Below are 25,058 nucleotides of genomic sequence, written 5' to 3' on the forward strand. Positions count from 1 at the left end.
ATATTTCAAAACAGCTGACAAACAGAATATCATTTAATAATTAAACTCAAATATTTTCAAAAAGTCTTTAAAAAACTAATAAAATACTTCAAAACAACAGACCTCAAATAACACCCAAAATTAAAACTAATATCAATTTAAAAAATTCCCTGCTTTCCCTACATGGAATCTTTTGCTTTCCAGTCACCCTGATATTCTTGTGCAGAAGGGAGCTATACAAACTTTATCCTTTCTTACACACACACACATACACATCAATGCTCTCTCACACACACACACACACACACACACACACACACACACACACACATAAATGCTCTCACACCCTTTCTCTCACATATACAGGCTCTCTCCCTCACAATTGCATACAATCTCTCATGCATGCTCTCACACACACACACACACACACACACACACACATGTAAACAGGCTTTCACACACACCCCTTCTCTCACAAACATACAGGCTCTCACACACACTCACACATGCTTACAAGCTAGCACTCACACATGCACACAAACTCCTGCACATGTTCTCTCAAATGGCAGCACACTCTCTCTTACTCTAACACACCCATCCATACAGTCTCTCACTTACTTTAATTCACACACACAGGCTGTCACTTACTTTCACGCACACTCAGGCCTCCCCGGGTCTCTTCTCCTGGCCATAGTGATACCCCGCATTAAACACCTGCGAGTCTAGTCTTTCAGCCATGCCAGTCCAGAACCCACTCTTGAAGAATCACCAGGGCTAGTCTTCTGGCGGTGGCACGATAGGCTCTGCTGTGGCCACAATGATCCTGAGGCCCTACCAGATCTAGTCTTCCAGCTGTGGTGGCATGGGCTCCGCTATGGTCTTACTGGTCCTAAGGTAAGGCCTAGTCTTACAGCCACAACAGGATGGGCCCTGCCAGGACTAATTTTCCAGCTGCAGTTGGATGGGCTCTACTGCAGCCACACCACTCCTGAGATCCCACCTGGCTGCAGTGAGATGGCCTCGTATCCGGCTGTAGGCACTTAGGCAAAGTGAGGCGGCCGCCGTAGGAGGATTTTTGGGGGATACTTTTTGCCGCTTCCCAGATTTTGTCACCTGAGGTTGCCGTCTCACCTTGCCTCATTATAGAACTGTTCCTGGGTACCTTTTTTTTTTTTTTACAAACACATTTCTTGAAACATATTGAATTAAGTTATCTCAATAAAAAGGTATTGCACAATATTTTTGAAATTTACCTTTATTTCTGCTAAAGAACGGAAATGAAGAAAAGGGGTAGCCTTTGTTAATTGAGGTAACCTGCATTGAGCCGCAGTAGGCAACTTGCTGGGCAGACTGGATGGACTACTTGGGTCTTTTTCTGCTCTGATTTACTAAGTTACTAAATTAGTTCCTTAATAAAAGGTATCACACACTATTTGAAATTTACCTTTATTTCTGCGAATTCAAGTGAACTAACGAGGCAGCCAGACCACTTTATCCAAAAGCTAAGGGAAAGCACTACATGGTGTGTGTGACATTCACGTGACACATTTGATCTGATTTCATCAGAGTATACCATTTACAGGAGAGGCATTTCGCTTATCCTCCGTGTGCTTTTGGGTTTGAAATTCATGATTTTAATTTTGGTTCACCTGGTTATTGTTTATACCTCCACTTTGATTAAAACACTATATAAATCTAAAGTGACAAAAAAAATGTCATTTCTATTTGTTACACTTGGCCATCAAATTATTAGAATTATAAGTACATTGCTGTTAAATTTGGGGGGTTTTGTTTAATTTTGTTCTTAGTTATTGCAATAGTCAGCCAAGCATCCAGCAAACCAAAAAGAACAAGGTTTCCCCACACCCCCCCTTCTCAGCTGTATGGTGTGGTTCGTTATGTATTTTTCTAATTGAATTAATTGCTCAGCATAATAAGCAGCTGGGCGTACAACCAAATGAGTAACTTGCACCATTTAAAATCAAATCCAGTGTTAAGCAAGCTCTCTTTGTTTGCTGGTAATTAGAAACCTTTAGAGACATGGGCTTGGTGCATAGTACTAAGTTTTATGTTGAGCAATGACTTGATTTATTTTTAATGTTTAGTAAAATGATTCTACATGAATAGACACTGAGCCCTGAGGTATAAATGTGACTGTCTAAAATATGTAAAATAGTAGTAATAGATTATTGTTTTATACATTTCGTTCACTAACGACCCCTAGCAATGCAATTTCAAAATGGTGCGTTGCCAGTTGATGCAATGTAATTGTTTATGGTGGTTTCTCTCTATGTTATAAAAATGTAAGGGGCTTTTGGTAAGTATCATGCATCTGTGCATGTACGCGCACAGCAACACTCACCCAGAGTAGTAGGACGGGCCTCAGGCAGTGAGGGAGGAGCAGCAGCAGCACCTGCAAGGCTGGTGGCATTTCCCAGGCCCTACCAGTGCAAGAAAGAGGAGTGGCAGAAGCAGAAGGGCTGGTGGGGTTTTCCAGACCTCAACAGCAGAATATAAAAAAGACATGCCGGTACTGGCAGCAGAAAGGCTGGTAGTGATTCTTGGGCCTCACAAGTGGCAGGTAGACAAAGCCCAAGCCTGAGGAGAGAGAGGAAGGTGGGGGAAGGGAGGAGAGAATGAGGGAAGAAGGTGAATAAGAAGAGTGTCAGAGTAGGTGGGGTATGGAAGGTGAGGTGGGGGGGGGGGGGGGACAAAGGCAATTTTATACACCTCCAACACCACCTCCACCTCCTTTAAAACTTACACAGAATTATACCCTTATAGTACCAGCCTTCACCTCCCCCATATACACTCAACCCCTCACAGCACCAAGCCATCCACCCCCCCCCCCCCCCCCAATACACCGTCCTCCTCAACTGTGTTCACACACACACAGACACACACACACAAGAGGGGAAGGATGGGCAAATGTTCCTCTCCCAACTCTCCCTGTACTGCTCAAGAACCGGCAGGTATGTCACAGCTCCCGGTGTCCCCCTGCCCCAGTTGTGCGTTTCTTCTCCCCACGGGCGGACTGGCCTATCAGGAGATTGATCATCCCCTAGTGGGTTGATGCAGTTAGTAGCGGAGTAATGTTGTATGCTGGTTAGGTGTCTGTTGGTCTCATTGTTTGTAGATGGCCTGTAGCTAAGGATTCACCCATGTGTGAGGACTATCATCCTGTTTGCCCTAGGAGAAAGCAGAGTTGCTTACCTGTAACAGGTGTTCTCCTAGGACAGCATATGAACATAAGAAACTGCCATGCTGGGTCAAACCAAGGGTCCATCAAGCCCAGCATCCTGTTTCCAACAGAGGCCAAACCAGGCCACAAGAATCTGGCAATTACCCAAACACCAAGAAGATCCCATGCTACTGATACAATTAATAGCAGTGGCTATTCCCTAAGTAAACTTGATTAATAGCAGTTAATGGACTTCTCCTCCAAGAACTTCTCCAGACCATTTTTGAACCCAGCTACACTAACTGCACTAACCACATCCTCTGGCAACAAATTCCAAAACTTAATTGTGCGAAGAGTAAAAAAGAATTTTCTCTGATTCTTCTTAAATGTATTACTTGCTAGCTTCATGGAATGCCCCCTAGTCCTTCTACTATCCGAAAGTGTAAATAACCGATTCACATCTACTCATTCAAGACCTCTCATGATCTTAAAGACCTCTATCATATCCCCTTCAGCCGTCTCTTCTCCAAGCTGAACAGCCCTAACCTCTTCAGCCTTTCCACATAGGGGAGCTGTTCCATTCCCCTTATCATTTTGGTTGCTCTTCTCTGTTGCGGTCTTTACCGCTTCCCTCCACCTAAGGCCCAAGCCTACCTACCTCCGCTTCAGGAATCACCGCGCTCCGGACCCCGGGGGCTTCTCTCACTCCACGTGGCGTCCGCCATTACGTGCCTGCTTCTCTCCTGTCTCGCGCGCGTGAGGACGCCCGGCTTGAGCGCTCAACCCCCGGAAGCCTGGCCCCGCCCGTGCGGGTGACATCACGCCCAAGTCCCGATATAACCGGCGCTCAAACCATCTCTCATTGCCTTGCAACGAGGTTCACAACTCCATAGTTGTTCTTAGTTGCGTTCCTGGTGATCTCCACGTTGCCTGCTTCTGACTCCGGTTTGCTTTGACCTTGCTTCAGCCTGCTGCCTGCCTCTGACTCCGGTTTGCTTCTGACTTCCGCTTCAGCCAGCAGGCCTGCCTTCGACTCCAGTTTGCCTCTGACTCCGCTTCTGCCTGCTGCCTGCCTCCGACTCCGGTCTGCCTCCGACTCCGCTTCAGTCTGCAGCCAGCCCTGACCTCGGCCTGTATCCGCTTCAGCCTACAGCCTGCTTCAGCCTCAGGTTTGCTACCGATTCCGCTTCAGCCTACAGCCTGCTTCAGCCTCCGGTTTGCTACCGATTCCGCTTCAGCCTACAGCCTGCTTCAGCCTCCAGATTTGCTACCGATTCCGCTTCAGTCTACAACCTGCTTCAGCCTCCGGTTTGCTACGGACTCCGCTGCTGCCCGCTGCCCTGCCTTCAGCCGGCCCTCGGTCCTGTACAGCCGGTCCCTGTCTCCCGGGTACCTTGGACTGCCTATCCTTCCTGCTTGCTCTGGTCCCGGTCTGCCTATCTGAATTTCTGGACTTTCTGCCTCAATACCAAGTCCCGGGGATCCGGTGCCCCACGGGCTCCTCCCGGGGGGTTCCTGGTTCCTGGGTGAACACCTTCTACTTGTGGCTCCGTCCCCCGGCCTGCCCTGTCACCCTAGGTAGGCCGGCGCAAGGGTCCACTATCTCGCCAGCAGTGCCCTACTGCAACATTCTCTGTACCTTCTCCATCACAACTATATTTTTTTTGAGATGTGGCGACCAGAATTGTACATAATATTCAAGGTGCGGTCTCATCATGGAGTGATACAGAGGCATCTGAAAGGGGCTTAGTCCTGTAATTGACATTTCATAGTGGAGGGACCAATCAGTTGTCAGTTGAGAGAACAGCCCTCTGGAGAAGATAGAGCCTTCTGGGCAGGAGGGATTTGGAAGGCTTCGATGATTATGGGGTTTGGGAGGTTCAGCTCCGGCCAATTTATTTGTTTAAGATGAAAGGCTTGCGAGTACCCACTGGATTGAACTGGACCGATATGATGTGAACTGACCAGACTTGATTGGACTCTACTTTTTTTTTTTAAGGTGAGGGGTTCGGGAGGGTGGAAGAGTTCGGCTCAGTCCTGTCTGATTCCTTTTTTTTTATTTTTTTTTTAACCTTGGAGCAGGATCATCCTGTTTGGGAAGCGAGGGTGGGCTCATCTAGCTGGCCTAGTCCTGCTTGATCCGACATCAGGCCAGAATAGGAGGGAGGGAGGAAGATTTGATTTTTCTTTTTTTTTGTGCATGGGTTTTAAGCTTATGACATGTAAAATGGCTGTGGAGTAAAAAAAAAATAGAAAGCTGTTTAGTCCTCTCTTTTATGCATGGTCTATTAGCATGACAATAACTTATTGCATCCCACGGGAGCCACTCGTTTTAGCACTCATAAAATTAAAACCCACTCTAAAATCTAATTCTAATTTTAGCATGGATTTTATTACTTTGACCCCATGGAATGTCAGTAGGATTTGAACCATGGCTTCCCTGATTTGCAGCCTATTGCTATAACCACTAGGATACTCCTAGGTTCCTTAATTTACTTTTAAAATTGATTTTTATTTAAAATAAAAACAAAAACAAAAAACAAGGTTTTATTTTAAAAAAATTGATTTTAACAGATTTTTTTTAATTTTTATTTTATGACTCTTGATATGCAAAATTTTATTTTGGTCTTATAAAATCAGTGATGGGGCCTAGCCTTGGCTCCTAACCTTGGTCATCTGCCCACACTCCCCTGTATGATCCTTGGTCTTCTTCAACCTTCCTTCTCTCTTCTCCACGTGGCTGGCGCACTGGAGGAGAGGTTGAGCTGTGCTTTATACTTCTATCTACCATAATAAACCAGGATAATTGCCCACAAAAATTTAGAGTTTTCTGACACTGACTTTCTCTTGTTTCTGTTCCAATAAAGACTGATAAATTCCAGGGGATGATAAATTAAAATAAGAACTGAAAATGACAAGCCTTGCCTATAAGCTGAAAAAACATGTTGGTTTGTTTTGAGCAGCAGATAATTTTCTTTCTAACTTCATGTATTTTAGCTGGCTTGAAACCTATAGTACAGAAATTGGTGTCAAGATTATTTTGCATCCTTATTTTGTCCACATATTGGAAAGTTTCTTTAGGGAATGAACAAAATTGTCTCCCACACCGTAGGTGCTAAATCTCATATGAAATTGAATTATCTGAGATGAACAGGTCGAAGGCTTTTGATAATCTCAGCATGATGCTTGCATTGTTGTAGAAAACCATTCAGTATGCTGTTAGTCAATATAACCTTCAGTCACACAGAAACAAATGCATGATTAGCTAGATCCAGGTTGGTTAGCATTTATGACAATCCGTGTACCCAAAATAGAAATGATGTCCATGATTTCTGTAGATACAGTAAAGAAAATCCCACATGTACATACATTTCACTTTGTGGAATTTGTAGATTATACTTGTACTCTTGATTGCTTATCAGCACATTAAAAAGTAAAATATATTTTTTGCTTTTGCTTTGTTATATGTATTATGTTTAGTTCCCAAGTATTATTGGTTGGCTGTTAATCCATCTGGTTTTAGGCTAAACATGATAAACCTTCAGCATTTCTTTTCTGAAGAAGATTTTCAAAATTTAGGTTAAAGAAAGGAAAATGTATTTATATATTCCGCAGTTACAAATGCAAAATTATAAATAAAAAAATGAGAGCATAAAATTTAAATACATTTCCTAATATACTACTAAATGTATAAAGGGCACTAATTAATGGAGAGAGCTAAAATATTTTTGTATGTATTAGCACTTTAATTTTAAATTAAGTTTTATTTTTATTCAATTTTTTTTGTGTCATGTCACAAATTATAAGCAATGCTCATATATCTTTAGTTTTGGAGAGGGCAATTTTAAAATCCTCACACTGCTCAAGAGCTAAGAACATAAGAACATGCCATACTGGGTCAGACCAAGGATCCATCAAGCCCAGCATCCTGTTTCCAACAGTGGCCAATCCAGGCCATAAGAACCTGGCAAGTACCCAAAAACTAAGGGCTCATTTTCTACACCGCTCGCACGCGATAAGGGACCTTTTGCACGTGAAAAGTCCCTTTTCGTGTGCGATACCAGGATGGGGCGGAGTCTGCCCTGGAAGAGGAGGAGTCGTGGCGTCACCTGGGCTGACTCTGCACCGACGTCGCAGACAGCGAAAAGGTAAGTGCCTTTTCGTGGCAGCTTTCGCTCCCAATAGCTACACCTCCTATGGTGGCGCTTATGGGTGCGAAACCAGCAGCGATCGCTGCCAGCCAGCACAGGCCCTCCCCCCGTTTCGGCCCCCCGCCCCTCATCTTCTAAAGTATTGCAGGCCTACGATACTTTAGAAAATGAGGCCCTAAGTCTATTCCATGTTACCGTTGCTAGTAATAGCGGTGGCTATTTTCTAAGTCAACTTAATTAATAGCAGGTAATGGACTTCTCCTCCAATAACTTATCCAATCCTTTTTTAAACACAGCTATTCTAACTGCACTAACCACATCCTCTGGCAACAAATTCCAGAGTTTGTGGGTTGAGTAAAAAAGAACTTTCTCCGATTAGTTTTAAATGTGCCACGTGCTAACTTCATGGAGTGTCTCCTAGTCTTTCTATTATCCGAAAGAGTAAATAACTGATTCACATCTACCCGTTCTAGACCTCTCATGATTTTAAACACCTCTATCATATCCCCCCTCAGCCGTCTCTTCTCCAAGCTGAAAAATCCTAACCTCTTTAGTCTTTCCTCATAGGGGAGCTGTTCCATTCCCCTTATCATTTTGGTAGCCCTTCTCTGTACCTTCTCCATCGCAATTATATCTTTTTTGAGATGTGATGACCAGAACTGCACATAATATTCAAGATGTGGTTTCACCATGGAGCGATACAGAGGCAATATGACATTTTATGTTTTATTCACTATTCCCTTCCTAATAATTCCTAACATTCTGTTTGCTTTTTTGACTGTCACAGCACACTGAGCCAGCGATTTCAAAGTATTATCCACTATGATGGCTAGATCTTTTTTCTGGGTAGTAACTCCTAATATGGAAAGTAAGAAAGTAAGGGTTATTTTTTCCGGTATGCAATACCTTGCACTTGTCCACATTATATTTCATTTGCCATTTGGATGCCCAATTTTCCACTCTTGCAAGGTCTGCCTGCAGTTTATCACAATCTGCTTGTGATTTAACTACCCTGAATAATTTTGTATCATCTGCAAATTTGATTACCTCACTTGTAGTATTCTTTTCCAGATCATTTATGAATATATTGAAAATTCCAAGTACAGATCCTTGAGGCACTTCACTGATTACCCTTTTCTACTGAGAAAATTGACCATTTAATCCTACTGTTTCCTGTCTTTTAACAGTTTGTAATCCATGAAAGGGTATTGCCTTCTATCCCATGACTTTTTAGTTTTCTTAGAAGCCTCTCATGTGGGACTTTTTCAAATGCCTTCTGAAAATCCAAATACACTACATCTAATGGTTCAATTTTTTCAATGTTTATTAACTCCTTCAAAAAAATGAAGCAGATTTGTAAGGCAAGACTTCCCTTGGGTAAATCCATGTTGACTGTGTTCCATTAAACCATGTCTTTCTATATGCTCTGTGATTTGATCTTTAGAATAGTTTCTACTATTTTTTCCCGGCACTGAAGACAGGCTTACTGGATCACCGTTTGAGCCCTTTTTAAATATTGGAGTTACATTGGCCATTCTCCAGTCTTCAGGTACAATATATGATTTTAATGATAGGTTAAAAATTTTAACTAATAGATTTGAAATTTCATTTTTTAATTCCTTCAGAACCCTGGAGTGCATTCCATCTGGTCCAGGTGATTTACTACTCTTTAGTTTGTCAATCTGGCCTATTACATCTTCTAGGTTCACAGTGATTTGGTTCAGTTTATCTGATTCATCTCCCCAAGATCCTCATTAGTAAACACAGAAGCAAAGAATTCATTTAGTCTTTCTGCAATGGCCTTATCTTCCCTAAGAGCCCATTTAAACCCCTCAGTCATCTAATGGTCCAACTGAATCCCTAGCAGGTTTCCTGCTTTGGATATATTTAAAAACGTTTTTATGATAAGTTTTTGCTGCTATGGCCATCTTCTTTTCAAATTCTCTCTTAGCCTATCTTATCAATGTTTTACACTTAACTTGACAATGCTTATGCTTTTTCTTATTTCTTCGGATGCCTCCTTTTTCCAATTTTTGAAGGATTTGTTTGGGCTAAAATAGCCACTTTCACCTCACTTTTTAACCATGCTGGTAATCATTTTGCCTTCCTTCCACTATTCTTCATGCATGGAATACATCTGGACTGTGCTTCTGAGATTGTATTTTTAAACAATGTTCATGCCTGTTGTACAGTTTTAACCTTTGTAGCTGCACCTTTCATTTTTTTCTAAATATTTTCCTCATTTCATCAAAGTTTCCCTTTTGAAAATTTATGTTAGAGCTGTAGATTTACATATTGTTTCCCTTCCAGTCATTAGTTTAAATTTGATCATGTTATGATCACTATTGCGAAGTGGCCCCACACTGTTTCCTCTCTAACCAAATCCTGTGTTTCACTAAGAATTAAATCTAAAATAGCTCCCTCTCTTGTCTGTTCCTGAACCAATTGCTCCATGAAGCAGTTGTTTATTCTAAACAGCAACTTTACGTCTCTAGCATGTCTTGATGTTACATATACCCAATCAATATTGCAGTAATTGAAATCTCCCATTATTACTGCACTACCAAATTGGTAAGCATTCCTGATTTCTCTTAGCATTTCATCATCCGTCTTATTATTTTGGTTAGGTGGATGGTAGTATACTCCTATCACTATACTCTTACCCAACCCATATAGATTCTACTGTGCATTTAGTCTCTTCTAAAATCTTTATCCTGTTTGACTCCTTGCCCTCCCAGACATAAAGCACCTCCCTCCCAGACATAAAGTGCCACACCCCCACCAAGTTGATCCTCCCTATCATTTTGATATAATTTGAACCATGATGTAGCACTGTCCCATTGGTTATCCTCCTTCCACCAGATCTCTGAGATGCCAGTTATGTCTATAATCATCATTCATTGCTATACATTCTAACTCTCCCATCTTACTTCTTAGTCTTCTGGCATTGGCATGCAGACATTTCAAAGTGTGTTTTTTGTTTGTATTAACAATCTGCTTGTTATGCTCAGGCTTGTGGACCCTTGGGCCGACGGGAGGATGGTATACCTTGGAGTAAGATCCATAGGTTCTCCCTTCAGGTGGCGAGGCAGGAACAGAAGATGTGACCAGCTGATCCTTGGCACAGTAGACAGGCGCAACTGTGAAGGCAGGCAAAGAGTCGTGACATTGAGGAATGGAGCTGTGTCTTCGCCACTGGAAGTCCGCGGTCCCCCAGGAGGAGCCCGTAGGGACCCGGAATGCTGGGACTTAGGTGGACCTTTGAGAGGTCAAGGAACAGACGTACGGTGCAAGGGTTGACTGGAGCTTCACCCCTGGAAGCCCGCGGTCCCCCCGGGAGGAGCCCGTAGGGACCCAGGCCGCTGAGACTAGGTGGGCCCTTGGAGACGATGGTCAGGGAGAAGTCCAAGGTCAAGTGCCAGAGGGTCGCCGCTTACCAGTCTGAGGTCACACACCGAGGGATCACCATTTGCCAGTCCGAAGTCACACACCAGAGAATCACCGCTTCCCAGTCCGAAGTCAATACCAGGAATCACCGCTAGCCAATCCGAAGTCAGGAACCAGGAATACCAAGACGAAGCAAGAACAAGGAATCAAGACACTGGAACTCACCGAAGCAAGCAGATCTGTCGAACAATGAAGTTGCCAAGTCAAGGAATGGTCAGAGGAAGTCTCCTTTTATACTTCCTCTGGCCCTGTGGATAGGAATCAGCTGTGAGTGATTAAAGGGACAAGGTCCCTTTAAATCTGGTGAGGAGGCGCGGCCTCGCGCCTAAAATGGCGGTGGCCATCTTGGATCCCGGACCGCAGAGGAAAGCAGCAGCTGCCACGAGGGAGGAGCAGGGACGGCTCCAGACCTGGCGGCTAGCCCGGAGGCTCGTGCCTGAACGCCCCAATGCTGCCACCGGTGGTCCGGTCAAGCAGACAAGGTAGGGAGCCGTGCCCGCGGACGTCTGCGGGTGCGGAACACAACACTGCTTTTAGCTCAGGTGATTCTTTACTTATAGGCACAAGGACTACTTTTGTTTTTATTGGAACTTCTCTGTTGAGATGCCCTAACTCTTCTGTTTCATTACTATCCTTCAAAGATATCTTTAAAAAAATGGGGGAAGGAGGAAGATTATATTGGGTTGGATAAGGAAGCAGATTGGAGGAATCTTAACTGGTCAAATCATTTGTGTCTTTTTTGTCATTTCGAATGCTACTGACAAGATTTCCAGGGACTACAAGAGAGGGGGAGACCTTTTTAAATTTATTCAAATTTAATACTTCTAATTTTGACGTAGTAATCAGTATTGTGTTTATTACTATTTGTCCATAAGAAACCAGCACCACCAATTTTCATTAAAACTCAGTCCCACAGTACATGAGTGAGGAGAAAGATGATATTGCAAAACAAGCTTTTCTAGCCATAGTCAGTAGGTGGGTCAAAAGGTGGATTTCTTGCTATGAGTCTCACCTCTTCAAATGACTTTGTCTACTGCTGCCTCCACCAAGGGGAGGGAGACGCACACTTGTATGATGTGGACCCAAGGATTGTGGTACCCAGGAAACAGTCATCTGCAAATCAACCACCTGGAGCTGCGAGCCAGTCACTATACTCTGATAGCTCTCCTTCATCTTCTCTTGGGAAAGAGAATCTTAATCCAGATGGACAATCAAGTGGCCATGTTCTGTATAAACAAGCAGCAGAAGTATGTGCTTTTAGGCCCTCTGCCAGGAGGCTGACCAAATCTGGTCATGGGTAGGGCATCCCAATGCCATCTTCAAGCAGTCTAACTTCTGGGAATCCAGAATACATTGGCAGATGACCTTAGCAGATTATTACAACAGCATGTATGGTCTTTGAATCAAAGCATCATGGACGACATGTTCAGTTACTGGGGAAGACAGGTGATCGACCTTTCCACATACTCCTATTGCATAGGACGGTGGAAAACTCTGCCATCCCAACTTCCATCCCTGGCTCTCATAGTGTGGATGTTGAATATGCAGTAATCTTCTCCTTGTTCCTTCTGAAGGAGGTGGAGGATGTGCTGATTTTGACTACTAAGCCCTCCATCAGAAGATCCTTTAGTTTCAAGTAGAAAAGGTTCTCTGTTTCATGTGGGTCTGTCATCTGAATCCCTTCTGCTGTTTCAAGGGACTTCCTTTAGTATCTGTTACTCTTTTTGTCCTTAAGCCTCAGTCAAGGTTCATCTCAATACCATTGTGATTTTATCACCAGCAGATGGAAGGGGGGTCCAATTTCTCTCCACCATTTACTATCCAAGTTCATGAAAGAGCTATAGCATTCCAAACCTGCAGTCAGTAAACTTATTTATGTATTTATTTGTTGAGTTTTATATACCGTCATTCGGTAAAGCCATCATAATGGTTTAAATCTCCAGTGCCGTGGGATCTCAATGTAGTATTAGCCCAATTCATGAAAAGTTTTGAACCGCTTGATTTGGTGGTGTTTGTTTCTTATGGCTATCACTTTGGCAGCAAGAGTAAGTTATCTTCAGGCTCAGGTTTCATGTTCAACATATTTTGTTTTTTTCATTATAGGGTGGTTCTATTAACCCACACTGATCCTTCCAAAAATATTATTTGTATTCCACGTTAATCAAGCTTTTGTGCTTACATCATTCTTTCCAAGACCAATTGTGCACAGAAAATGGGCTCTTTCCTACTTGGACTATGAGAGTCCTGGCATATTATCTATAGAGGAATCAACCTTACAGTCGTGTCCTTTCATTCCAACGATTGGGAAGGGCAGTTGCCAAACTAACTTTGTCCAATTGGTTAGTGGATTGTATAGCACACTGTTATGTTGTGGCTGGCTTACAAATTACAGAATCTGTCAAGGCTCATGAAGTGAAAGCCATGGTAACTTCAATGACTTTTCTTAGGGCCATTTCTATTGAAGACATTTACAAAACTGCTACTTGGTTGTCTGTACACACTTTCACATCCCATTATCTTCTGGACCGCATGTCTGGAGGAAATGATAAATTTGCATAAGCAGTTCTCTACAGTCTGTTCACCCAATAGTCCAGTCTCCATTTGTTAGGGTCTGAGTTGTCTTTAAGTATTGCTGTGCAGTGCACCCTTAACTGGGAGCCTATTTATTTATTTAATAACATATTTATATTCTACCTGTTTAACGAATCATTCAAAATGGATTACAATTAAAACATAAAATGAAGTATAAACAATTGATACAACAACATAGTAATAAAAATACATGGTTAAAACCCATAGACTAATTAAAAGCTTCTATGAACCAGAAGCCCTTATGTTTCTTCTTGAACATTTTAATATCTTGAATGATTTTTAGGTCATTTGAGAGCATGTTCTATAATGTAGGGCCAATGACTGATAATCCTCGCTTTTGTGTTTGCTGCAAATTAATTAACTTGAAATTAGGGATCTGTAGAAGTTGTTGATTTCAAGATCTTAAAGTTCATGTGGAGACTTTTTTTTTTTTTTAAGAGAATGGACAAATGAAGGACTCTATGAATAGATTTGTGAACAAGTGTAATGATCTTAAATTTTATACATTGCAATTAGCTCAACATTGGGGTGGACATGCTTGTATTGTGATGTTCTCAGAACCAAGTCAGCAACAAAATTTTGCAGGAGCTTCAAAACTCATGTTTGGGAGTTTGAAAGGATTTCTCATGCTTTGTGGCTAATTCTTGCCTACTTGTTGATGTAGAAAGCAAGTTTGCATATTAGTGTAAGCTGGGTCTCTGTAGACAGCAGGATGAATTAGCCATACTTAATCCCTGGCCACCTTCTTGGAGAGTTGACGCTTTGGACAAGACTGAGGGGATTGCAAAGTAGCAAGCGCTTAAGGGAACTCCTGCACATGCTCAGTAAAGTCTTTACTGAGCTCTTATAGCTGAGTCTGTCTCTGCAACAATGAATGTTACCTACATGTTATGACTAATTCATCCTGTTGTCTATAGAGAACTTGTTGGTTCAGGTAAGCAAACTTGCTTTCTTTGATCTCCATGGAAAATCATGGTAACCAGCCATGGACACACTGTTTCTTTTTATTCTATCCATTTCCATTGTAATGCAATAAAAAAAAATCTGCCAGTACTAGTTTGAGAGTTCCAACTAGAGAAAGTAGGGAATGTGTTTCAGCTATGTCACTTGGCACAGATGAAAAACATCCCATGCTTATTTGTCACAATTAGCGGCCTGTATAAAAGGGATACTAAGAGGATGTAGAGATTTTAAGATTTCTCTAATTTTCTAAAGGCTCTGTTAATTTTTCCACAGACTTAAAATAGACAAAAATTAGTCTGTTGCAGTACAAATCTACGAAGTTTAATTGACCTATAATGTTTATGTAGGAAAAATATCACATGGGAGTAGATCACGCTTGAAAAAAGCTCTCGGTGGGCATTCCCCAAACCCAATACTTTCAATCAGGCTTATATACTATTTGTTTCTACAAAGTCATGGTTCAGCAAAATATTTGATTGACCAATCACAGTTTCACTTCTGCATTATTTTTCAACAACATATCTTAGATCATGATCAGTTAACATTCAGCATGTCCTAGGTCCTAATTGCAATTACCTACAAGCACAGCACATTTTGGTACTGATAAGAAAGGATCACACATCATTATATCTATTTTTTTACCAATTATATTTATTTTTTTCTTGTCCATGGAACCAAAAAGTCTCATAATGTACAGCCTTGAGCCAGATTGTTTACATAGCTTTCATTCTTATTATAATCTAAAATAGTGTTCATAGCAAGCATAGCAAAAATCAGTAAAGAATATTATAAGCTAAATTGAACTATATTGAGCAGAGAGATACAATACAACTTTTGACTTCATCAAGGTTGGGAATGGTTAATTAAATGGAAAATGTCATAATGCCTCTGAATCGCTCCATTTTGAGACCGCACCTTGAATACTGTGTACAATTCTGGTTGCCGCATCTCAAAAAAGATATAGTTGCGAAGGAGAAGGTACAGAGAAGGGCAACCAAAATGATAAAGGGGATGGAACAGGTCCCCTATGAAGAAAGGCTGAAGAGGTTAGGGCTGTTAAGCTTGGAGAGGAGATGGCTGGGGGGGGGGGGAGGGGGATATGATAGAGGTCTTTAAAATAATGAGAAGTCTTGAATGAGTAGATGTGATTCGGTTATTTATACTTTGGGATAATAGAAGGACAAGGGGCACTCCATGAAGTTAGCAACTAGCACATTTAAGACTAATCGGAGAAAATTCTTTTTCACTCTCTGTACAATTAAGCTCTGGAATTTGTTGCCAGATGATGTGGTTAGTGCAGTTAATGTAACTGGGTTTAAAAAAGGTTTGGATAAGTTCTTGGAGGAGAAGTCCATTAACTGCTATTAATCAAGTTGACTTAGGGAATGGCATCTGCTATTACTGGCATCAGTAGCATAGGAATTGTGTCTGTCTCGCTGGGGTGAGGAGAGGGAGGGAAGAGCTGCGAGAGACCAGGACATGCGGGACACACCTGCCGGTGATTGGTGACATACTGATTAAGAACTGCTGCTCTAGTCTTCAGGAAAAGTGGCTGATTTTAATGATAGGTTAAAAATAGCTATTAATAGGTCTGTACTTTCATATTGTATTTTCTTTAGAGCCCTGGCACCAAGCCCTAGCATCTGGGCTTGGTGATTCATTAGTCTGCAATCATGTCTAACAGGCACCAGGAATTAAACTGAGCAGCTTATCTGCCAATAATCTGTGTATCTAGGATATTGTAGAAGGTGAGAACAAAGCTTTTAAAATCATTTTTTAAATGTACAGGTGGCATAATGTCAGGGCAGGTGACGATTGTCAGGAGCAGAATACATAAAAATAAAAGCAGCTAAAGAAACCAACTTACAGGCCAATACAGTAAAGTGCGGCCGCAGTTACCCTGCTTCTAACCCACTTTCTACTCACAATTTGGCCACGTTAGTCCAACCCACGATTCACTATCTCCTTTAACCCATCCTTACTGCCTCTTTAAATCAACGGGTAACCCTTTCCGCCCGCGGCATGTATATGAGATGTAAACGATCGGATTAGCTATTCCCTCCCATACAGTAACGCGAGGCCCGATTATCGCTTTTTAAACCTGCAGTTTTGCCGCGCATTTAACCTGCTAATTTACCGCCTACCCCTACCCCTGCGTTAGTGTGGAGCGTCAGGCAAGTCGAGATGAAATTTCACGGGCCACGGAGCAGTCCCAGCCAGCCCCGCTTCACTGCCTGACCCCCTAACTCCCCGGGACAAGACTGAGCAAACTTTTCGCCAGCCCCCGCTCACCTGCCCTGGCCGCGTCCATCTCCCGCGCTGACAGCTTCGGAGCAGCCCCAGCCAGCCCCGCTTCACTTCCTGACCCCCTAACTCCCCGGGACAAGACCAAGCAAACTTTCCGCCAGCCCTCGCTCACCTGCCCTGGCCACGTCCATGGATGCCGATCTCCCGAGCTGACAGCTCCTGAGCAGCCCCAGGGGCTGACTGACCCCCTAACTCCTCCCCCTCCAGGACTCCTTCCTCTCAACAGGCCAGGCCATCCTCCCCCTGAGCCCCAGCCACCCCCTGACTCCCCCCAAACTTTCCGCCAGCCCCCGCTCACCTGCCCTGGCCACGTCCATGGATGCCGATCTCCCGAGCTGACAGCTCCTGAGCAGCCCCAGGGGCTGACTGACCCCCTAACTCCTCCCCCTCCAGGACTCCTTCCTCTCAACAGGCCAGGCCATCCTCTGCCTGAGCCCCAGCCACCCCCTGACTCCCCCCAAACTTTCCGCCAGCCCCCGCTCACCTGCCCTGGCCGCGTCCATCTCCCGCGCTGACAGCTCCGGAGCAGCCCCAGTCCTCTCTCCTCTCCTCCCGGGGGCAGCCGGCGGCAGCGAGAGCGGCTTCAGCAGCCCGGGGCGGATTGGGCGCTCCCCATGGCTCCCTATTCTCTAATACGTAATGCGTGCACGCCGTAACCTCGGACTTCCAGCCAGGCGCTCAGGTCACGGCGTGCGACACAAGTTTTTAAGAACTGAAAAAGATTCTGAAGTACAGGCTCTAGTTAAAACATCAACTGTTTCAGTAACAGCAAGTACACATGAGGAGTGGTGTTCACTCCAGTATCATCAGTTCTGCCAGGACTATCACTGGAAATACAAGAAAACTTCAGCAGTGGAGATAAGGATGTTACCAAACAGCACTAATAAAAGTAATACTTCAGCGTAGGCGCAGCGAAATGGCCAGACCTTAAACATTGTGGCAATTATGTGGCACATTTGCATATTTTTGCATATATTTGCAATTTAAAATGTTTTTTTTTTTTACTTTATAAAAATGAAGTCCTTTTCTGACATTTCTATATCCAGTTAATTTATTTGGTTATTTGTTAGAGGAAAAGGGATCTTAGTTATTGGGACTGGGGAGGAAAGGGTGTGGAAGGGACTGGGGGAATGGGAAGAGAAGGGATTACAGAGGTGGAAATGAAGGAGGAATCTTAGGCAATAGGGTTTGGGGATTAAGGAATGGAGGAAAACAGAAGGAGGAGAGAATGGAAGATTCAGGAAAGATAAGAGAATGAGAGGAGGGGAATGAAGAGACAGTAGTAGGGAGCAGGGAGAAAGGATGAGAGTGGAAGAGTAGGGGTGAAGATTGAGATGAAGAGCAGAAAAAAGGGGTGACTTGGGTTAGGGATGGGAGGAGGAAAGATATGGGTGGGGTGAAGAAGGAAGAAAGCCCATAGGCCCCCCTAATCACACCTTATCCCCTACGATCCTTTCTCTGTTTTACTTCCCTTCTCCACTATCCTCTCTCCCTCATTCACTTCATCCCTCTCTCACCCACCTTACAAATCCTGGTTCACTCCCTCCCCTCACCTGGATTCCTCCCAAAGCCCTCACAAACCTCTATTCTCTCTCTCTCTCCCTCCCACCCATACCCCTCCCAAACCCTGGTTCCCTCCTTATCACCAACCCCCCTCACGCTGGTTCATTCACTCCCTTCTTGCCCCCATAATGATCTTCGATTCATTCTCTGACCCTCCCTCACTTCCCTCTCCCCCAGTGATCCCTGGCTAATTTACGCATCCTTCCCTCCCCCCAACAATTCCCATTTCATTCATTCACCCCTTCTTCTCTGCCCTCTCCAAATTCTCCTCACTCACCTGCTCATTGTGAAATAGGTGGTGGAGATCAGGGCCTTGAAGCTCCTCTGGCCCCCCCCCCCCCCCTTTCCAGGATCTGAGCATCACGATTTGTACCACCTGGTTCAAAATGTGATATTCACACCTCAGCAGAGGTGGAGGGAGGAAGTGCTGAAGAAGCTGCAAGATCCTGTCCCCCACCTGTTTTACAATAGGGAGTGGGTTAGTGAAGGGTTCTGAGGAGAAACAGAGGGGGAAGCATTATGCTATTGCACTGCTACCAATGCTTTTTTCTGAGAAGATCGAGAGACCACTTAGACGAGCCATGCGCCATTCTACCACCACCAATGCTTCTCTTCAAAGAGGGCCCCTGGTCTTTCATGGCAATTTGGCCAAAATGGACCAGTTTTGCAGCCGCAGAATCACAGGAGACCTGGGACCCCCGATTGAGGATAGCAATTGTTTAGAATATACCTGCTGAACTTGTAAGAGAAAATTTAATTTTCCCCCAATATCATTTTCATTGCTGGTTTATTGTTAATCACTATCAGTTTTGTCTCTGTAAAGGTGAAATGGCTTTCAGAACGTGGCTAGTATATTCTGCTAGTAGAAATGGCATTTTCTGTTACTGGTGAAAATTGTTTACGTCAAATAATAATCCTCTTATGACAGAGGATTCAGTGATTGGCGCGCCATATCAGAAAGTTTAAGTTAGCATGAGCTCTCTAGTAACTATGTAAATACATATAAGAAATGGGTAGAACTGTCACAAGGACTACAAACTAAGCAAATAGATGACATTCATTAGCACATTTTAAATGCTGAAACTAAGAGATGGCAATGCATTCTCAAGTATCTTATTGCTGTTATTCAATTGTTAGGACTACAGTATTTGCCATTTCAAGGAACTTCTGACAAACTCTTGATTCATAACAATAGAAATTATTTGAAGCTTGTTGTGCTAATAGCAAAGTTTGACCCCATAATGTCAGAGCATCTGACATCTATTACACAAGTAGCACATTACCACAGTGTTGGAAAAGACATTTACAATGAGCTCATCCACCTATTATCTAAAACCATTAAAAATCAAATACTGGGTTTTGTTAGAGGCAAAATACTATAGTATATTTCTAGCTTGATTTCCAGCTGTTAAGCCACACTGAACAAATGACAATCATCGCTTTCTTATGACTGTAACCAGTAGTGAATGCAATATTAATGTTGACGTCGTGAGCATTTTCTTGGGTTTGTTTCACTGACAGATACTACTGGGGCTGGACTCTCCAAGGTTTTATTAAATTTATTACATATAGGGAAATGGCACTACCAATTGAAAGCATTAGAGGTCAGGGATACGACAATGGTTCAGTTATGAAAGGAAGACACATTAGTGTCCCAAAATGCCTTTGTGACACTACCTCAAGCTTGTAATGAATGATGCTGCAATGTCATTCTTTGGTGGTATTCAAAAGATGGATGTTGTCATCTTTGCATCAAAAAACCGTTGGGATGTTTTACGGAAACACATCACTAGTTTAACAATGAAACCTCTCAGCATGACCCGATGGGAAAGGATGTTGCTTTTTGAGCTTTATGAAATCAAATAGATGAGATTTATTGTGCTCTGAAAGAACTAATGCAAGTTGAAAACAGTTGACATGATAGCAAGTCATGAGGCTGAAACACTTGCAGCAGAATTTCACAATTTTAATTGGTGGTGTTGCCTTGTGTGGCAAAATATACTACAACCAATCAATGTTGCCAAGAAAATGTTGTAAAGTCAACAACTTGGGCTGTCATCTACCATAGATACTTTAAAGGGTATCATGAAGTATGTATGGAGCTATAGATCTGATGAAGGCATTCACAGTACACTGACAGATGCTAAACAATTAGCATAAATTATGGGAATTCAGCCAAAAATAGTTAGTTTTCAAATGTTCGACCATGTCAGTGTGGCAGACCCTCCTAGTCTGGCCACTAGGTGCCACTATCCCTAAACTTAGAACACACTGAGATAGGAGCCATCCACTCTCTTCAGTCCCTTCTACCGAGAGGTTCTCATTGGATGACTCAGTGCTATTTAGCCCAGCTGTTTTAAGACTTGGCGGGGGGGGGGGGGGGTGTGTCAGAGAGAGCAGCTGCAGAGTAAACATGTATGTTTTCCACACTCTGGTAGGGCCTCCCAGTCTTGCCCAAAGGAGTTTTCTTTTAGAAGAGAGACCTCACCGTGCACTCCCTGCCAGAGGGTCCTGGTCTTAAAGAGTAGTGGGGAGGTTTTTGGATCCCCGTTCCCCACTAGGATTTCAGCGCAGGATTAATAGCCTGGTCCCCAGATTTTTCCTCAAGAGAAATCACCTGAAGTAACAGTTGAGGAATAAAGTAACAGCATAACCAAAGGAAGAAAGGACAAGAGAAGGAGATCCCATCCGGATTTCCACCTAAGGAATCAGGACAGGCTGGGTGTCCACGAGAAAGAAGATCTCTAAAGGTGGGATTTTTGCAGTTAAAAAGGAAACCTCTCACTAGGATTCCACGGGACAGCCATTTGGGAGAGTTACATGCGTTTAAAATCACCTTGGGCTCCACTCAGAGGTCTATAATAGGGACACCTACCTACACAGATAGAAACCTGGAACTACAGTCAGATGTACACTCATCATTTTGGACAGTGGAATTTGTTTAACTTTAAGAATCAGTAAACTTTATTTTAACACCCAGACCTGTTCCTGTCTGAGTTCTTACAGCCTCTCACCTCATGAGAAGCACCTAAAGTACAGCACACACACTGATGACTTCTTTTCATTGCCTGGGCCATAAGCGAGAGCTTCCCTTCTAGGGATTAAGAGTCACCATTGGAATGAATGGTTAGCTGCAGCAGACCCTAAAAATATAAATAAGATTGTGTGCCCTTGGGACTTAAAACACACCCCATTAAGGGTTACATCAGCAAAAGAGAAAGTTTGCGTATGAGTCTGCAGACAAAACCCATTGTGGACCCAGAAATGCAATACAAAGCTGAATTTTTCAATCATTCGCTTGATGTGGCCATTTATTCAGTACTGGAAAAGTCTGAACAATTACAATACAGTTCATACTTTTGCTTTTTGTTTTTGTTTTTTCAGTAAACTACAAGAGTGTACCATTTAAGATTGTGTGGGATCACTGCAAAAATCTTCAACATATTGTCATTGATGAAAGTTCAAAATCCAAAAATATTGATGCACTGGAAATGAAAGATGAATTACTAAGTGCTGACCACTCAAGCCTAATAGTTCTATATAAGAAGTCTTAAAATACATTACTGAAAATGATGTTGCACTGAATGTTGTGATTACTTTGAGGATTTTGTTTTCCTATTACAGTGGCAATTGGTGAATGTAGTTTTTCAAACCTCTAAAACTTATTTAAGATCTACGATGACAGAATTGCGATTAGTTGGACTAGCAGTGATTTCTATGGAACCTCAACTGGCTTAGCATTTGGATTATGCAGATTTTGCTGCCCTTAAGGCAAGGGAGGTGACATTTGTCAAGCAGACCAACTTCATGTACAAAGAGCATGAAGGTGGGAATCTCCATGAGTGAAAAACTATCTTGTTTATTACTTTATTATTTTAAGTTTGGAATCAGCAGGCTAAAAGTTTCAATAAATGTTTTTAAATGTAATAACCTCTTCTTTGTTTGTTTTTTTTTGTTTCTATTGTGTGTTGATTATTGGAAGAACAATAACACTTTAGTGTTAGAAAACAAAACCAAGTGGGGTTGCCTAGAAATTTTTCATACAGGGCTGCAAAAAAACCTAGCACCAGCCATGCCTGCCATGCATTCCATCCTCCCCAGCCCCTGCCTAGTTTTCTGGCAGCTCCTGCATTTTGTCAGCTGGCAGGGCCTAGGCATCCTGACATCCGCATTGCTCGCGTCTGTCGTAGTATGCCCTCTTCTGCTGATAAGATTTGGGTTGCCCGTTAGCATCGGCAGCAAGGTAGCCCATTCCCGCAGCGGAGCTCCCCAAGCAAGGCCTAATCTTTGACTGGCAAACAACATGTAGTGCTGTGCACTGCAAGTCACTCACGCATGCACACATCAGGCAAACACCAAACTGCTTTTAATATAAAGATAGATATAATTAAGATTGAAAAAATTCTTCAAAGGATTTCTATATATGAACAGTAATCCACTATGACAAAAATTTACGTTGGAAGAAATGTAACATACTTTTAGTAGGGATGTGAATTGGTACCGGACTCATTTCCGGTACCGATTTCAGGTAAAAACCGCGGGAAATCTTTGTTCCCGCGATTCTTACCCGTTTTAATCGGCTGTGACATGCCGAAAAAACCCCAAAACACCCCAACCCTTTAAATTTAATGATTTTGCATCCCCGACCCTCCTGACCCCCCCCCCCCCAAAAAAAAAATTTGTTTAAAGTACCTGGTGGTCCAGCGGGGGTCCCGGGAGCGATCTCCCGCGCTCGGGCTGTCGGCTGCCACGAATCAAAATGGCGCCGATGGCCCTTTGCCCTTAGCATGTGACAGAGTATCGTGCCATTGGCCGGCCCCTGTCACATCCAGTGCTCCTACAATGTGACAGGGGCCGGCCAATGGCACGGATACCCTGTCACATGCTAAGGGCCATCGGCGCCATTTTGATTAGTGGCAGCCGATGGCCCGAGCGCGGGAGATCGCTCCTGGGACCCCTGCTGGACTACCAGGTACTTTAAAAATTTGGGGGGGTAGGTTGGGAGGGTGGGGAATGCAAAAGGATTAAATTTAAAGGGTTGGGGTGGATTTGGGGTTTATTTTTAAGTGCCATTTCTTCCACCCCCCTCCCAAATGATACGAGAACCCCCATGAAAAATTTTGTGGGGTTTTCCTATCGGGTTCAGAGGACCCCCAAATTCTGACGAGTTTGATTTTCAATCGTCAAAAAAATGATTCATATCCCTACTTTTAAGAGCCCCAACCTTATTCTGCTGATTTTGTAATTTCTAGGTGATTGGGTTGTTCATTTTTTTTTACTATTGTGCAATGTGCACTGGTTCTCTTGATGTTTGGTGTATGATATTGTAAAATTCTTGTGAAACACAACAAATCTGCAACTACTTAGTTAAGTTATAGTTAACTTGCCAATGTAATTTGCTGTTAGTTAAAATGAAAGTTCAATGAAAACTCAGTAAACAATGATGGGGGAACAACAATATAAATAAAGCAACCAAAGTAACTTTTTAAATATAGTAATGAAACTGATTTGTTTCCTTTTAAACAGAAAGAAGCTTGGGAGGACCACAAGAGAGAATGCAAATGTCTTAAAAGCACTCAGCCCAGAGTTCCCACTGACTCAGTTAGACTTGTTGGCAAGATGGTTTTCAAACTTGTAAGTGATATTTGATCATATTTAATATGTAGTGCATATCAATGAGCATTCTTAAATTAATTTTGTTAACAGGGGCCTTTTCAGTCACAATTTTTTGTAGAGCCCACAGGCTCTACAAAACAGACAAGTGCTACATTCTCGGAGTCTGCTAGCTGGACAAAATCCAGGTTCACACTCCTGGCCTACCAGTCAGACTCAGATTCAGAATATTTCTAGGGGTATGACTATGGATCTGAAAACTTATATCAGAAGGAATCAACATCTCTCCGACCCCCTCTCCACCTAAGGACCTACAGCTATGAAGGAATCTTAGGCTTCCTAAAATTGCAGGATTCGTCTTTTACAGGGTCTCATGGTTGTCTCTCGTTCCCCTTAATCATCTAGATAGGTTTTTTGGTTATTTTCTAAGTTTTTCTTTCTCTTTCGGCAGTCGCATGGTGTATCGAGGTGGAATTGATCGCAGTGTTGTGTCATTGAGTCATTTGAATTTGCTGCACTTGTTTTTCACCTGATGCCTCTCTTAGAGTAGGTCAGTGTCTTTAATAGGTGCTCCCTGTGCAAGAGGGTCATGTCTGTCATGGATCCCCATGTAGATGTCTCTTCTGTGTGGCAGCTAGCCACAGTGTCCAAAATGTTCCATCAGAATCAACATTGGAGGCATTGATATTGAAGGACCCAGGAATTGCATTAAACATTTGCAGTGCAACAGGAGAGCAATGATACCCCACTGCACTGAGCACCAGGAAGGACCAGGAGGAGAGACCATTGTCTATCCTCTCCTATCTAAAAAAAGGCAAAAGATTCAGCCTTGTTTGTTCCAGCAGTGCCAATGTGCATCAGGTAAAGATTAAGAAACATCAAAATCTGTACCTGTCATTACAGTAGGAAAAATGTTGCCTCACTGTATAATATACTGTTAATGATATTTATGTTTTAGTTTACTGTATGTACATTTCCAATTATCATTCTGTATAATGTATTGGTGACTTAAATAGTTAAAAACAAAATAAAAAAAACAAACAAAAAAACAAACTATCCAGTGTCAGGAATGTGGATAATTCTGATGGTAGCTTAGAATCTGTTAGCTCTTCTAAGATCGGCTTCCATGGAGGAGTTTTGCAAAATTGCATTGTGAATGTCTGTCTACACTTTTACTTCCCATTATTGCATAGACACTGATCTCCAGTTCTACTGTAAGTAGGTTTTGGTCACTGTCCTCTAGGGTCTCCTTGAGGGGTAAA

General features: G+C 42.8%; 1 protein-coding gene across 1 annotated transcript in view; it reads left to right on the forward strand.

The window, feature by feature from the left end:
• SMYD3 (SET and MYND domain containing 3) overlaps positions 1-25,058 on the forward strand; it is a 1,539,893-nt gene that overhangs the window by 254,692 nt on the left and 1,260,143 nt on the right. Inside the window, exon 3 of the mRNA XM_029593951.1 lies at positions 23,710-23,817. Coding sequence (XP_029449811.1) covers positions 23,710-23,817 — 108 coding nt within the window. The remainder of the gene's footprint in view (positions 1-23,709; positions 23,818-25,058) is intronic.

The sequence above is a fragment of the Rhinatrema bivittatum genome, chromosome 3 (assembly GCF_901001135.1).
Source record: "Rhinatrema bivittatum chromosome 3, aRhiBiv1.1, whole genome shotgun sequence".
NCBI classification, from domain to species: domain Eukaryota; kingdom Metazoa; phylum Chordata; class Amphibia; order Gymnophiona; family Rhinatrematidae; genus Rhinatrema; species Rhinatrema bivittatum.